General features: G+C 42.7%; 1 protein-coding gene across 6 annotated transcripts in view; it reads right to left on the bottom strand.

Moving 5' to 3' along the window:
- ZNF385B (zinc finger protein 385B) overlaps positions 1-17798 on the bottom strand; it is a 385947-nt gene that overhangs the window by 273228 nt on the left and 94921 nt on the right. Inside the window, exon 1 of one of the 6 annotated variants that reach the window (XM_083154703.1) lies at positions 10285-11136. The exons of the other annotated variants lie outside the window; for them this stretch is intronic. Within the exon in view, the coding sequence (XP_083010829.1) occupies positions 10285-10309 (25 nt within the window). The 5' untranslated portion in view covers positions 10310-11136. Of the gene's footprint in view, positions 1-10284; positions 11137-17798 lie in introns of those variants that run through there. 6 annotated transcript variants of the gene reach the window in all.

Below are 17798 nucleotides of genomic sequence, written 5' to 3'. Positions count from 1 at the left end.
GACAATAAATAAGTCGACAATTAATAGATTGACCACTATTGGTCAACAAGTTGACACGTAAAAAGGGTCGACATACCTTAGTTTGACATGGTCAAGGTCAACACATACCATAGGTCAACGTGGAAAAAGCGGACATGATTTTTTTTATACCTAACTATCCCACTGGATATAGAGGCAGCTTCCCTCACCATGCCAGGGGATGCGGCACACTTATACAGTGTCCATGTTGACATAGGTCAACACAGACAAACAAAAAAATGTGAAAAACTCATGTTTACCTTTTCCATGTCAACACATTGCTAGCGTCCACCTTTTGCCCAGTGTCAACCTAAGTCAAGTGGACATTTTTAATGTGTTGACCTATGGCATGTTGACCAATAGGGGTCAACCTATTGACTGTTCTTCTTAATTGGGTGGACCTTATGACCCATACTCTAGCAAACTTACCCTACTCCAAGTGCCAAACCCTAGCCCTCAACCCTAACCTGAAACACTATTGGCTGGAGGTAATGCTGCCCGAGTTTGGCGGAAGTGCTGGATGCTGGGCAAACATGAATGTTCGGTACTCTTTACCTAGAAGGGCGCCAGCGATTGGAATCGCGGGCGTCGGGGGTAAAATCGCGGTCATCGCGGGCATCGCGGGTAAATCGCGGGTACATAAAAATCTGCTGCCCGCGATGACCGCGATTTTCCCATAGGGAACAATGTTAAAAAGGCTGATTGACCGCGATTTTCATGTAAAATGGCTCAATGCCCGCGATTTGGCCATAGGAATCAATGTTAAATGGGCTACAGAGCCCAAATAGGCACAATTAACCCTTAAATGTCCCCCCAAATTTTTAACGCCACCCCACGATCCACGCCAACCCGAAGCGTGGCGAGCGCAGCGAGCCCGCGAGGGGCGGCGGTACGCGTCCTCCGACCTTTTCATGCCCTACTATCCACGTCGGCGTGGAGTTGAGAATAGAATAGTGTGGCGAGCGCAGCGAGCCACCGAGCCCGAAGCGTGGCGAGCGCACGCGGATACCTTCACAGGTAAACGCGTCCCTTCGCGGACTTCACAGGTGTCCGTGTGGCCACGGACACCTGTGAAGCCCGCGAGGGGACGCGTTTACCTGTGAAGGTATCCGCGTCCCCTCGCGGGGCTCGCTGAGCTCGCCACGCTTCGGGCTCGCTGCGCTCGCCACACTATTCTATTCTCAACTCCACGCCGACGTGGATAGTAGGGCATGAAAAGGTCGGAGGACGCGTACCGCCGCCCCTCGCGGGCTCGCTGCGCTCGCCACGCTTCGGGTTGGCGTGGATCGTGGGGTGGCGTTAAAAATTTGGGGGGACATTTAAGGGTTAATTGTGCCTATTTGGGCTCTGTAGCCCATTTAACATTGATTCCTATGGCCACATCGGGTCCATTGAGGCATTTAACAGTAAAATCGCGTCGGTCGGGCCATTTAACATTGATTCCTATGGGAAATCGGGAGCATCGCGTCGCGGGCATCGCGGGTACATTTATGGCCGGCCGCGACGCGACCGACGCGATTTCCATGTTTAACATGGGTTTCAATGGGAAATCGCGGGCATCGCGTCGGTCGCGTCGCGGCCAGACATAAATTTACCCGCGATCACCACGACGGGCGCCCTTCTAGGTAAAGAGTACCGAATGTTCTTTTAAAGGGGCAACCACTTACAAGGCATGGTTTTGCCTTGTAAATGATTGCCCCTTTTAAAAAAAAGCACTTGAGGGGTGCTGCTTCTCAATAGAGGCTCAAGTCATTTCTACCCCCCCCCCTTCGTGCTCCTAAGTACGACCACAACAGTGTGATTCAATATGAACACGTCATCAAACCATACTTTCCACGTCCCACAAATAGCCGTTTCCCTTTCCACGGCATATTTTATTTTTTGACGAAGAGATTTTATTCCGCACGAGAGACTAGCCTTAAGCGAATCTAAATACTCTCAAGGCCAGTAATTGGAGAAGTTAGTTACCATAAAATACTATGATGGTAATTGCTTTGCACAATTAGCAAAAACAGACATAATCAGCATTTGATGATTTCCTAACATAGAGTTGTTTACGTGAAATATCTACTCACTTCATGATCTAAATGCATCGACATGAATTGTCTCCCATCTCTCGGTGCCAGAACATTGTATGAAAGACGTGTTGATGGGCGTACTTGTGAGTGTCACAGCAATCTGAGCTGTCACGCTTTGCCTACTCTGTAATTAACGACTGATAAGCTGCTTCACAAGATCTGCAACCTAGGAGGATTCTATGTAAAGCAGCCTATTCTACATCGGGGGTGACGGTTTATTGCCCACGTCGTACTCTACAAATTAACATACACAGGCGTGTAGATTTGGCTAACAACTAGAGAGTGCGTGGATTGGGCAACCAAACAGTGGGGCCCAACAGGGATCCCCCCCTCCTCCTATGGGCCAGCCCAATCGTGAGAAACGATACAGGTTGAGTTTCCCTTATCCATATATCCAAAAACCAAAATATTTTTAAAAAACGTGGTTTTTCTGAATATTTTTTTTTCCCCCTGCCCCATTTTTCATACTTACTATGTCCCACAGAGTCCATGGCGGGCTTCAGGATCCCCTTCAGTGGCATCTCTGGTCCCAGTGGTGCACCTAAAAACTCGCACAATGCACCCCTGGGACCGCTGAAGAGGATCCTTAAGGCCGCGGTGGAACCCGGGGGACACAGTGGATACCGGGGGACCATCGGAGCACCACCAGGGGACCAGGTAAGTATGTTAAAAAAAAAAAATCCAAAAACCGGAAAAATCCCATATCCGAAATGCTCATGGTCCCGATTATTTCGGATAAGGGATATTCAACCTGTATATAGTTAGTTTATCGAAATTCGGAATGTCAACACCAGTCTGTTGACATGTGCTGAATGTGAACAATGGGAATGATAAATGGAGCACAATATCGTCATTCAAAATGTCGAGATTCACGATGTTGACACTGACAATGTAAACACTCCATTTCAGGGTTTGGGTGAAATTAGGCTTTGACTGGAATTATGATTTGGAATAGATTAGGGTTAACATAATCATCCAAAATATATATTTTTCTTGTGTTAACTGGATGTAAAAAAATATATTTTATTCTTTCCCGTTTTCTGCCAAAAATAAAATAATGAACATGGCTTTCAAATGTCTTTATCTTACAGAAAGGAACATAACCCTTACGCCTTGATTATGAATGCATAGGAATGCTTAATTGGTTGAATCAATAGAATAACAATTGCGTGTCTCCGACAAAAGCTAAAGTAATTCCTCAACACTGTGTTTCCTTAGAATATCAGGACAATGGAAGTTAATTAAACTCAACCTGGATCAATATGACTGTACAAAGTGTAATCAAATTACTTATTTGGGCTATATTTATCAATACGTGGCAGTACCCTGCGATAGAAACTCTTCTATCATTGTAAATTCATGAATAGATTTTGTTGGAAAAAGATTACTGCTTCGGCTGGTTGGACATTTTACAAGAAGGTGGGCAGGTCATTGTGTGTGGTGATTGTGGAATTTTGGCCCCTCCCCCTAACACACACACTATAAAATGTTGCAATTTATGTTACTGACCTGGGGACTTTCTCTTGGTAAATGAGCGGTTGTGGGTGACTTTGAATGACTGCAGGCAGGTGGCAATCAGATCCGGAAGACCAGTGGCACTGAGAGGGAGGTGAAGGGGCTGGTAAAAATTACCCAGGCGCACAAGTAAGTTGGCAGAAGCCACTCTCTGTCCCCAGCAGCCAGCATATGTGGGGAAATGCGTTCGAACCGATCGCGCTCCACCTGGATCTCCACCTGGCTGTGGGGTAAGTAAAGCATAAGTATTATTTTTGAAGGGTTTAAATAAACAGGGGGCATGGCCATAACTCCCACGTTTAGGCCACATCCCCTGTATTACCCAGGCCGAGCCTTGATCTCTGTAACCCTGCAGGTGCCTGGGAGTGCCACTTGATTATAATGTGCCTCCTGACCATCCAGAAGAGTAGGGAAGAATGATCCACAACCTGGCATTGTCACCTGACAAATAAGCATCAAAAGCCGGCACTTGGGCATCAAGTAGCAAACAGAAAACAGCCTGAGATGGATTGTATCAATGCCATACGCCGTCCACATAGAGAAGCAATGCCCGTCAACAGTTATCATTGGCTTCGGGGTTTCTGAATAGACCTCTATGCCTGCTATCTATGATCACACATGCAGCGGCGTAGCTACGTTTTGGGCGCCCCCCCCGCCGTTAAGGGGGGGCGCCGCCCATTAAAACCCCCCCAATCCACCGCAGCCTTACCTTTCGCGCTGGTCCCGGCGGCTCCGTTCTTCTGCTGAGGACCACCACAAAATGGCCGCCCCCATACAGCAGACAGTTTCAGAGAACTGTGTGCTATATGGGGGCGGCCATTTTGTGGTGGTCCTCAGCAGAAGAACGGAGCCGCCGGGACCAGCGAAATAGGTAAGCCTGCGGGGGATTGGGGGGAGGTGTAACTATAGCACCGCAGCCCCCGGCGGCCCCATATGCACAGCGCCCCCCCGCGGTGGCGGGGGCTGTGGTGCTATAGTTACGCCAGTGCACACATGTCTCTTTCTATATATCCTTATTGTAGTCATTAATATAGTTTCGCCCCATTTTCAGAAGTTAACAAATTATATATATATAAAACGCAAACTACTCCTCACCTTCATGAGGTAAAGTACCGCCACTGACCACAAGAGGCCACTGGCAGACCAAAATACTCCTTTGTGTGCTAAAAATGGCATAACAGTGAAATTGATTTTTGCAGGGACACTGATCTGTTTCAAACTTGCTGGATATGGACAGCGGAAGCTGTGAAGACAGAGATTGGAGGTAGGAGCAGCTAAGGACTGCAGGTGGGGTAGAGGGGTTGTGGGCTAAAAACTGTCACAACTCAAAGGGAAAGTAAAAACTGACACAGCTCAAAGTGAAAGTACATCGCAGAAGCCGTCATTGTGACTAGTTTGAATAATAATTCCGATATTCATGAAGATTGGAACGCAGAGAGATATTGCTTGGGTGAGTCTCCTGGTACCCGACTGATAGGTCGACAGTGTCTAGGTTGGCAGTCGACAGGCAGAAGGTCGCCATAGACAAAAGACACAAGCAACATGTCAACGTGGCAACAGCTGACACATGAAAAGGTCGACATGAGTTTTTGGCAATGTTTTTTCTTTTGTTGAACTTTTTTATACTTTACCATCCACGTGAAGAAATCTACATATTGACACCACCAAAAAAAAACCACAAAAAACAACTCATGGCAACCTCTGACCCTGAATCTTAATACACATTGGGACGCACCACAACTATCTCCACCCAGTTAAACCCAGACCTTGAATTTTGATAATTGATCTTTTTGGATCTGAATGATTCACTCGCGCCCCCCCCCCCCCCCCCTCCCGGGTGAATGATACAGGGTATACACACTGAGCGATATGACTGAACAAATGAGTCAGTGACGTCACCCAGCCCCACTGAGTTGTTGTAATCGGTAGTGCCCACTCTATTCCAGCCATCAGCCCAGCACTGGGGCAACAGAGGGCAGTGGGTAACCTGGTTTAGGTTACTATGATATTAGCTAGGCCATTCTAGTTATCTTTAAAAGACATAGATGGTAAACCTAGGGAATTATTCCAGATTTCAGAATTTATTTATTTTTTTACATATTCACATTCATATTCCCGGACGGTCCCCCGACGGTCGCCCGACGTCCACATCCACCACCAGATTTGTCTTCAGCGGCATCCTCGGTTCCAAGGACGGCGCACCTGCGCAACGCATCGTTGGGACCAGGGATGCCGCTGAAGACAACTCCGATGTTCGCCGTGGACACCAGGGGACGAGGTGAGTATGGGGGGAACAAACAAAAAAAACTGAAATATTCTGAAAACCGGAATATTTCGGTTTTGGGATATACAGATAAGGGATACTCAGCCTGTATCAGTACACAGAGCAGGAAGAAGAGGTATGACTGTTCAGGTCACCAACTAATTATATTAAATGCAAAAAAAAAGATAAAAGTTTCAATAAAAAAAGCTTACATTTTGGCCATACCTTTAATGAGAGAGAAAATCGGGTCATTCATTGAAAAAGCAATTAAAAGAACAAAGGTTCTTCACAAAAAGAAAAAAAAAAAAAGAAAACCAAATTGGTTATGAAAAAAAATTAATTAGTCTGATGAAATTATTTCCGCATCTCATGACAGATATGACAATTATTTACTATAGTTGTCCCACATCATTTACAGCTCCAAATTCACAAATGTATTGTTAATTAAATAAAATGTTATGAGCATAACGAGTGAGATGGACTCGCAGTAAGGATGAGACACCATCCGCCACCTATTGGCTGAAACATCTACTGACTGTAGGTAGCTTTCATGGAGGGCAAAACTGCCCAGGTCTATTTTAGCTTGAAGAATTCCAACACCAGGAAATAGGACCATGGCTGCATTGTCTTCAATCAAATCCTCCAAACCAGTGGTTCTCAAACTCAGTCCTCCGAACCCCAATCAGGTCACGTTTATCACCAACTGTCACATTAAAAAAAAAATCCACAAGTGACCCTGAAGACATAAACCGCGTTCGGGGTCTTGAGGACCAAGTTTGAGAACCTGTGCTCTAAACCAGTGGTTCTCAAACTCGGTCCCCAGAACCCCACAAAGGGTCAAACTGCAGGTGCTCTGTGTATCACCAATTGTCACATGTTAATAATCCTTAGGACCAAGTTTGAGAACCACTGCTACATACCATTCCAGATGGATATAATGAAATATGACAGAGGTTATCTGATGGCTCTACTAACAAATAGGACACATGTATTCTGTTTAACCTAAATTAGCTGGATAAATTCAAGTCTCTTGACCTCACAGACCAGCTCGCTATCAGCTTCAATTTGCATGATGAAAAATGTATGTGTTGCAGGACCAAATAGCCAAATGAGTATTAGTACTGGTAAAATAGGGAAATGTATAGATTAATAGAGGGATATCTGAATGATCAATTATGCAGTGTTTGATTGGACAGTTGTTGTTTTTTTTTCACCTTTATTTGCAAGTAGAGCTAAATCCCAAGTATAATGTGTGCAAATGGGCAATGCATCACCAATTGTAGAGTGCCTTGACAGGCAACATTCTGCAAAAGGAGGCAGGACCACAGTAAAGGGGAGATGTATCAAATTTTGAAGAGAGAAAAAGTTGATAAATATAAAGAACCACCCAGCTCCCAACCGTCATTTTTATGGCAGTTTGATGCTGATGTAATGTGCTATTTTGAACTTCATTGTCTACTTGCATAAGCTCCCAGTAAAATTACTACTTATAGTATTTTCATCCCTCAATCCTTGAGGTAAGACCTGCACAATACTTGTCTTTAAGCACTTGTATAGCCATTTAGATTAACATGGAAGATTGTCACCATAAGTGCCCTCAGTGAGTCTTCACTCTACATTAAATGCCCCCAGTGAGTCTTTACTCTACATTAAATGCCACCAGTGAGTCTTCACTCTACATTAAATGCCACCAGTGAGTCTTCACTCTTCATTAAATGCCACCAGTGAGTCTTTACTCTACATTAAATGCCACCAGTGAGTCTTCACTCTACATTAAATGCCTCCAGTGAGTCTTCACTCTACATTAAAAGCCTCCAGTGAGTCTTCACTCTACATTAAAAGCCTCCAGTGAGTCTTCACTCTACATTAAATGCCTCCAGTGAGTCTTCATTCTACATTAAATGCCTCCAGTGAGTCTTCACTCTACATTAAATACCACCAGTGAGTCTTCACTCTTTATTAAATGACCCAGTGAGTCTTCACTCTACATTAAATGCCTCCAGTGAGTCTTCACTCTACATTAATGCCTCCAGTGAGTCTTCACTCTACATTAAATGCCACCAGTGAGTCTTCACTCTTTATTAAATGACCCAGTGAGTCTTCACTCTACATTAAATGCCACCAGTGAGTCTTCACTCTACATTAAATGCCACCAGGAAGTATTCACTCTACATTAAATGCCACCAGTGAGTCTTCATTCTACATTAAATGCCTCCAATGAATCTTCACTCTACATTAAATGCCTCCAGTTAGCCTTCACTCTACATTAAATGCCTCCAGTGAGTCTTCACTCTACATTAAATGCCTCCAGTGAGTCTTCATTCTACATTAAATGCTTCCAGTGAGCCTTCACTCTACATTAAATGCCTCCAGTGAGTCTTCACTCTACATTAAATGCCTCCAGTGAGTCTTCACTCAACATTAAATGCCTCCAGTGAGTCTTCATTCTACATTAAATGCATCCAGTGAGTTTTCACTCTACATTAAATGCGTCCAGTGAGTCTTCACTCTACATTAAATGCCTCCAGTGAGTCTTCATTCTACATTAAATGCCTCCAGTGAGTCTTCACTCTACATTAAATGCCTCCAGTGAGTCTTCACTCTACATTAAATGCCTCCAGTGAGTCTTCACTCAACATTAAATGCCTCCAGTGAGTCTTCATTCTACATTAAATGCATCCAGTGAGTCTTCACTCTACATTAAATGCCTCCAGTGAGTCTTTACTCAACATTAATGCCTCCAGTTAGTTTTCACTCTACATTAAATGCCTCCAGCTATTATTCACTTTACATTAAATGCCTCCAGTGAGTCTTCACTCAACATTAATGCCTCCAGCTATTATTCACTCTACATTAAATGCCTCCAGTGAGTCTTCACTCAACATTAATGCCTCCAGTGAGTCTTTACTCTACATTAAATGCCCCCAGAGAGTATTTTCTCTACAGTGAAAACACCTAAGCCAAGTCTGTGCATTGGCTTTGCAAGAGTTCATCATGGGGGATGTAACATGCTCTGGCAAACATTCGCGGTGGGACAAATGGTGAGGTCTCGGAAGTACAGTTCCTATATTTTCACTCCAACAGACATGTGCAGGAAGCTATCAGTTACTGCACTCTCTAATCCTCTCACTCAACCATAAATTGACCATTACCATAAAAAAGACCAGTTAAATGAGAAACCATGTGCTGAGAATAAAACTAATTTCATGGTTTCAAAAGCACCCAGTGGCTTCAGGCAAGATAGTGGCCCTGGGACCTGACAGATTGCCTAACACAATTGGTTTGTTTCCGGATATAGTCAGGAGAAACCATCCTGGGCAAATCGAGGCAACACAGGGAAATTCTGGAACCTTCTGTAATAGTGAAATCGATACATGCTAAATGAAACACCTGCCTCATTACAGCAATTAGCATTAATAAACACACTAACTGCTTCATGCAACAGACTAGAACGTGCCTTACATTAGATTAGGGATGGGGAACCTTTGGTCCTCCAGCTATTTTTTAACTACACAACCCAGCATGCCATGCTACAGTATTGCTATTTGGCCATGCTAAAACTGTTGCAGGGCATGCTGGGATGTGTAGTTCAACAACAGCTGGAGGGCCAAGGGTTCCCCGTCCCTGCATTAGATGAACCATTTTATATAACAGTTTAGTAAAACAACCACGTTCCGTGGCTAAACAACTTTGTTGTAGGGAACCTATCTCAATTACACAGAGAACACCGATGACACCTTCAAGATTTTACATTGCGTTATGTATGCAAAAATAATATCCCATGTACTATAGCTATGCCTTTTGCAACCTGTAGTTCGTCCAGTTTGTATCACATTGTAGCTTACTCTAATTCAGGCATACATCCCAGACTTTTAGTATCATTTTTTTTCTTATTTTTTTGTATTTTGCATGTAAATTGTCACTTGTGTGTGTTATTTGGTGGTGCTCAGGTGAAGTGTGTTCCTACCTGATCTGTCCAAGTCCCCCTGAGCTGGGTCTGCTATTTTTTTTATTATTGTTGCCTTCTGTAACCATGGATGTTATTCTTTAATGTTACAGCATATAAACAAAACAAATATACCAATGGAAAACAAACAAACAAAAAAAAACAACAAACAATAACTAAAATACAATAACAATAAACAACAGCAACATTGCAATAACTGACAAGCTACCAAAATAATACAATAAGCATAGATGATAGATAGATACGATAACAAGGAATTAAAGTCCAGGTGGAACACTGCATTACAGGTGGAACACAGTCTAGTATATATTTACACAGAGCCTCTATGCAATAGATAACTGTACATGACTGTAATAACTTGCCATACTTGTACAGACACAATTAATATGAAACCACAAATAAAAAAACAAACGTGCATTGAGAGAAGATGATGCTTACGGTACCTCGACGTGATAATCCACTCCACATTTTTGCAGGGAGGAAACGTTCGGTTAGTTAGCAGCCAGAGACTGAGTCAGAGCAGCGGAAGTTCCGAAAGGTAAATGTTGTAACGTATAGAACTACTGATCTCCAACCGACCATCAGTATTATGTCTGTGCAGTTTGAAATCAATGCAGCTCCGAGCACAGTGGATGCAGCTTCATCTCAATGCTCAATGAAAATCCTTTACACGCTGGCAACATTTTAGAGAAGGAGAGACGCACACTGAGTCATTTGTAAAGAAACAGCAAAAAAAAAAAAAAAGCAATTACAGCCCTGTGTCTCTATATACAGACTGGAACACAGAACGGTGTCACACCAGAAGCTTCATGTGAAATTATGCAGGCAAAAACCTTTCATTATCAATGCACGGAATCAGCTCCTGAGATCAGATTCACGGCAGCCTCAACAAGGCATGTGATTATGAGAGGTTCCACCAAATCAGCTCCGAAGCCTACACGATGAAGGCTCACATCTTTATCAACGTGCTCTCTTAAAAAAAGCAGTAATGATGGGGCCGTGGAGGCTGAGAATAATCACCAGTCCGAGCTGTCAGGGGTATTTGTTTACAGGGCTGGTGAAAGAGAGAAAAGTTAAAAATAATGGATGGGTGCCTTTCATAGGGTAGAAAAGATCCAATAGACGTGGTGGGGAAGCAATAGGAATATTCATACATACTTTTGATGCATGTTACAGAGCATTAGAGACCCATAGGTGCGTGCTGCAGCTGGGAGCAAAGCCCTTTAAATAAATGAAGGAAACAGATTCAGGAAATAAAAGACCCAGATGTAATAAGCCTTGATAAGTGTTAAAATGGAGAGCGATAAACTGCCAACCACTCAGCTCCTAATTGCCATTTTCAAACCCAGCCGGTGACATGAGACTATTTTTTTAAATGTATCTGTATTACTATGGGAGCGCACCAGTAGCATTTTGACTGAGTAAAAACAAAAAGGGCTGGAAGCAGGTATCCGGTGGTATCTGGGGCATTCAGATGGGTTCTGCGGTTCCCACCAATTTTATCAAGCTCCAAAAGTGAACCTTTCGAAAGCTTGATCATCAATAAAAAAAAGCCCCATCTTTAGCCAACAGGGTACCCTGTCACTTGCTGGAGATTCTTTGGATATGTGGTGGACACGTGTAGTAGGCACCAGCCAATCAGCTCCAATATGTAAATTGATAGTTAGGAGCTGATTGGCTGGAGCATTATCACCTTGTACATAACGTTCTTTATGGGGATAGATATCAATTCACTTTAATCCCCAACACAAACAGATTGAGAGCGTGAGAGAGTGATAAAGAGGCAGCCAATCAGCTCCTACCTGTCATTTTTCAAACCCAGCCTGTAACGTGGTAACTAGGAGCTGATTGGATGGCTGTTTATCACTCTCAATTTTATCACTTATTGAAGCTTAATACATTTGGCCCTGAAACATTGGGGTGACAGGCGAGTTGGTTTACCCTGTGTGAAAAGTTTACTTTCGCTCCTGAGGAAAAAACATGTCACTGAAAGCCAAATCTAGTACAATAAAAAACAACTGGCTTCTTCTTCTTAGCTCATATGCAACTTTACATCTCTAGATGATTCCACAAAAGAACCCAGCAGGGACCATTTGGACATCATGCCGCACATGTCTTGTGTCACTCACTCTGCAGAGTGAATTGGAAGATCCTGAACCGGTCTACCCTGGTTTGGCACTAGTGACCTGGGACTGGAGAGTCTAATAGAAAACCCCATTTTCAAAAAAAGAACTTCACAAGACTAAAAGGATTTTGCAACCGAGAACCCAGTAGTCGTTGTCCTCCAAGTTAGCACAGTTTGAGACATATGTAGGACAAGGTGGTAAAGAAGACTCCCTGTAGCTAATTGGACCAGTGAGCAGTGGTGTGTAGTCAGCGTAGATAGGGGAAGCCGGGCCTTCTGCAAAGAGGATATTTATGACTTAAAAATATCATCTTTTCTAATGATGTTTATGGTCAGGGAAGAGGTGAGGCACCTACAAGCTCAGCCTCCGCTCTGTGATATAGGGTGTATACACGGTTCAATATAGTTTTTATTTGATTTTGCTTATATAAGCAAAATCAAATCAGAATTGAATGGAACTAAAATACATTTGATTTCGATTCGATCTCAAAGCATGGCCCTGCGGCTTCGAAATGGAATAGAAAAATAGACTGTGCAGGCAAGACTATATAGTACAGATCTGTAATATATAGTCCAAATCTGATGCATTTGCCTTGCTGTGCAATTCGATCCCGATTCATAGGCAATCGCACTGTGTGTACACCCCTTTAGTCAGACAGTGCTGGGGGGCGGGGCCACACTTTGGGCAATAATACTGCAAAAAGAAAGCATGAAGAGGGAGGCAGTTATTAGATCTGCCTCACTTGAAGGGTGCGTGGCTCGATGCAGTGTCAGGTGACCTATCCAGGAAGTTCCCCAGCACACAACCTGTAGTAAAGTGGGTTTAAACTGAATCCGTCTTGTGTTAGTCTCCCGAGGCACACATTATCATCTGTGGTGGACATTTTTGGGTGGTGGGATCCCGAGTCATCTTGAACATCTGTCCTGAAGTTATTAAAGGCAGTGGACCAAACCTGTTTCTGTGACACGGTGTTCATACACAAGTGGGTCAAAACAGCACTTGAAAGGCAGGAGTAATTCTAATTAACTGTCTATACCATTTGATAACATAAAAATAATTCTATGTATTTTTATAGTAGTTTATACCACAATCCAAGTACTGATGTTACGAACGGAAACTAATTCCTGTCTGAAGGTGACTCATGGCTTTTAAACAATTAGGGCGTTATTCTGCTTGGTACGGTGGGACCGTATACGGGCGGATCGGGTTTTTTTTTCATCTGCGCATGCGTAGCTTTCGCAATGCGCATGTGCGGTGACCGCACACCGCTCACGGACGGGTCTCTCTGTGCAAAAAAACCTGTCTGCAAGAACACGGTCATTGTGGGCGGCATGTGGGCGTTTTTATGGGAGCGGCTGGAATAATGAGGAAAACTGGGCGTAAACATGGGCGTACACGGGGGTGTGCACACAAAATGCATGGTGCCACAACCGCCTCGATCGGCGAACGCACCGTGCATTTTGGCCCAAAAACAGGCGGACGCCAAAGATAGCTCCAGACCACCCCTAGAGATACCCGATGCGAGCGGACGCCTCTGGGTCTGCTAATTAACGCTGATTACTACACCTGAATGTAATAATCGCTGTAAAAGTTTCTATACTCATGTTCTTCTAATATACAAGTTATCGTCTCTGTTTCTTAAAATAAAGATTCAACACAGTATGGTAGGTTCTTCTGCTGCTGTTTATATTTATATCTGTTATTATCCTTCGCTGTATTGCTCACATGTTAATATTATTTTTCTGTAAGAATGATTGTTACACATTTGAAATGCTCTTTTATATTGATTGCTTCCCCTAGTCAGGGGACCACCACACAGGACATATGTTGTTCCTCTCTGGGAATCTCAAAGGTGGAGGTCTAGGTCTGAAGTAGAGTGACACAGTGCCAAGAATAGCATCATTGCAGCCAGGGGTGCCACAACTTTTTGGTGGGAGGGGGTGAGCTGCCAGATATCATTGCTGAATGGCGCCCTACAGTGTCACTTGGACTTGTCCGTCACATGGCCTACCTAATAATATCTATCTATTTATCAACCTATCTATGTATCTATCCACAGGTGCAGCCGCCGGTAACTTGCCCACAAATGGGCTGAACATGTGGCTGAATCATGATTGCAGCTAGTTGCACCTGTGTGCAGCCCGGTCAAAGAAGCATACACAACATTGCAATCCTATGGATCATGGGGAAGACTTTACTGGGTCCGTTTTCAGCCAAACCTATTTGAAAATGGTGGGAAGTCAGGAGGCAGTGGGTGAAGGGGGTGGAGAGGACATACAAAGGTGGGAGGGGGAGAGGTGAGGATGTGGGAGGTGAGATGGGCAGGACTGGTCTCAGAGGAGGGGCCAGCCTACAGTAAATAGCCATGCACTGTAGGGACTGGAATTAATGCCGCTATATGCATGTCCTAATGCGGGTTGGGTATAAAGTCCCGGCATTCAGTAATCCTATGGCCAGGATGCCAACAGTGGCATCCTGACAGATATTATCATTATTATTATTATTATTAGCTAGTTTATTGTGTGTATTCAAGAATTTGCCAACTGTTTACTAGTAGGGGAATTGTAACTTTAATATTCTTGGTTGGATCACCAGGAGATTGTATTCTTCCTAAATCCGAAACAAATCAATAGTTCATCACCTGATCGTCTTCTGCGGATCATGCCACACGTAATCCTAAAATGATCTGTTAGCGGCTTGCAGTGGCTAAATAAACATGACGATGATGTTAATTGTTATTTTACATCTTGTCTCTGCATTGCTAAGACGCCACTGAATGGACAAACCACACTTCAATTTAGCCTTGAAACCCCACCGCAGCAAAAAAAAAAAAAAATAGGCTAAAAAATAATTATAATATTGAATTACTATTTTAAACATTTAAAGGGGCAACCAAAATTGCAATTAAAAAAGCGTTGTTCATTCCACCTTTAGAATTTAACTGTCTTCAGGCTTACAATCAGCCAATAGATGTGAAAATTACCAAGAAAACATTTTTATTCATCATGATGACCTGTAATGTTTACCTTATATAGGAAATGTGATCTTTTTTTACACAACAATTTTTATTTGAATTTATATAACAAATGTGAGCGACGCTGGCATTTTTAGCGGATATTTTGAACATCTCTCACAGATGGCTTAAAGGGTTAATAAACGTTGATTCCAGCACTGAATCTTGATGTGCATAAACTAACCTCAGGTAGTCAATCATCTTACTCTCTATACCCAGAATCAAAAACCTTATATATGGCATAGGGTAGAACAATTTGATCTGTGGCAAATTTGACCTCCTCTTGTTCTAATCAGCCATTCAGCCTCAAATCTATATATACATAGGTGACGATTCTGTGGGTGCTCAAGGGCCCGAGCACCCACTGAAATTGATGAGCACCCACGGGCCTGAGTCCCGCTGCAGGGCCGCTATATTGACTTGCTAATTTGCGGCTGCAGCACCCACATTGCCGGACCCACCACCTGGGAAACAGTATGCCGGGAAGAGTGTATTCTGTCCACGGAGTACCTGCACTGTGGGGGCATTTATGCACCTGCACTGTGGGGGCATTTATGAACCTGCAAGTTGGGGGCATTTATGTACCTGCACTGTGGGGGCATTTATGTACCTGCACTGTGGGAGCATTTATGTACCTGCACTGTGGGGGGATTTATGTACCTGCACTGTGGGGGCATTTATGTATGTGCAACTCTGTTGCCGTAATTTGAATATTGGAGACAACTGTGCTCCATAATATAAATTGGTATTATTTTGTGGCCACACCCCTTCCCCATGAAGCCACTCATCTATATTTTTGGCTTGAGCACCCACCAGCAAAAACATAAATCGGCACCCATGTATATATATATATATATATATATATATGTGTGTAAGTGGTGTGGTGGTGTCACTTTCTTTGTGTGTATATACCATTAGCCTCAAGTTTTAATGGTTATTAAATCAAAAAACCAAGTCGCCTGTTCCAAAGCCTGGAATTATAATTATGCAACATTAAAGTATCAATGTGACAAAGAACATTTTAGCGTATTACTGAATCCTGGCAAGTCTGTCTAACCGCCAAGATATAGATTTTTATTTTTTCTTGTAATAGAAATCTTTTAGGCGCTTGAACCTTTTTGTTTTTGATTGATCACTTGATTATTTTCATTGTGTGGTTTTAGAAATGATCAACGAGTCGATTTCGGAGCCAGTGACAGAACTATGTTTTTTTTTTTCCCAACAATAATACCTGGAATGGTTTGGCAGACACACTATAAATGTCCAATGTCAGGTTTAAATAATTGCCTTAAAAATAATTGTCTACTGCACTTAAAAGTATACATACCTTGTCATGGGTATATTGTTCTGATAAAGGCTGCTATTATTTACTAGGAATAAATGGTAACACAATCTTTGAGATCAATTATTGAGTCGTAGTTTAATGTTTATCACACAATACAATTGAACTTAAGTGGACCAGGTACAAAGAGAACATGAAGACTTTCTTATGATTTATTACAGTAATTTACATGCACAAATATACCCAACCCAACTGTTCAAAGATTTCAGAGCCCAAAATATGTAAAAGATTTTGTTGTAGCTCTTATCTCTCATTTTATACCCCTTGCTCTACAACATGGTTTGTCCAGGTGCTACTTACAGCTACTTTGCTCCCAACACTTTCTATTACTATGAATTTGGGACTCACCTGGCACTCAGTGCTAGGTGATTACATTCTGTGCTGTAAACTGTGTGAGTCTTGCTAATATAGTAGACAACTGTTGCTGACTCTTGGACTTCTATTGGATTATACCTACTGATCCAACTCCATTAACTGGACTTCCGATGAGCTAAACTTGTGGATTCCTTGTGTACCAAGTCACCTGGACTTCTGCTTTGCAAATATTGATTCCTTGTTTATGACCTGGTTCCATTGTTTGGATTTCTGCCACGCTAACCACTCTTTGTTACCTAGACTCATTTAGACCTGTCAGTGTACCAGTCACTGGACTGCATGTGGACTTTCTTTGCCTGCTCCCTATTGGCTCTCTCGCTCACCTGACCGTTGGAAGACCAGACATAATGGGGGAAAGTTACTAAAGGAAATGTGTAAAAAATAGGTGTAAAAATAGGTGTATTTGTATCCAGAAATACACTTATTTTTGACATTTTCTATCCCGAAAATACGGCAATTCGTATTGATGTGCTATCAATACGAATTGCCGTATTTTCGGGATAGAAAATGTAAAAAATAAGTGTATTTCTGGATACAAATACACCTATTTTTACACCTATTTTTTACACATTTCCTTTAGTAAATTTCCCCAAATCTGTCTGACCACTCTACACATGAGCAACACATGTCATTACTATACTGTAAATGATTAATTTGGTTGCTCACTGCTTATTACTGATGTAATGGGCATCTGCTATTGGGGTTCATCCGAACTACTACACTTATTAAATAATAGCATATATATTGGGGTAGTATGTTTTTAGCATTTTGTGGTATAAACCAAGCACAAATGCCAAGTCTAAATCTGGCACTTATACTGCTTTCACATTGCAGAAATGGGTAATGACACGGTATTCTTAAATGGGACTTTAAAACGGGTCTGAGCCTTGAGACCTTTCACATTGCAGGTGAAAACCGTTTTAAAAATCATTTAATACCATTCAAACATTCAACCCGTTTAACCCCCAAGGGACACGTTTCAAGCCATTGAAATAGAGCTGTTCAAACTGCCAAAAAAACGGCTTTAAAACGTGTAGGACTCTGCTTTTTAACCGTGTTGAAATACCGGTTAACTTTAACCGGTAAATCAACTTTGGCACT

Source organism: Crinia signifera, chromosome 7 (genome assembly GCF_055691185.1).
Source record: "Crinia signifera chromosome 7, ASM5569118v1, whole genome shotgun sequence".
NCBI classification, from domain to species: Eukaryota; Metazoa; Chordata; class Amphibia; order Anura; family Myobatrachidae; genus Crinia; species Crinia signifera.
Note: the sequence above shows the minus strand (reverse complement) of the source record. Positions and strands in the feature narration are given on the sequence as shown.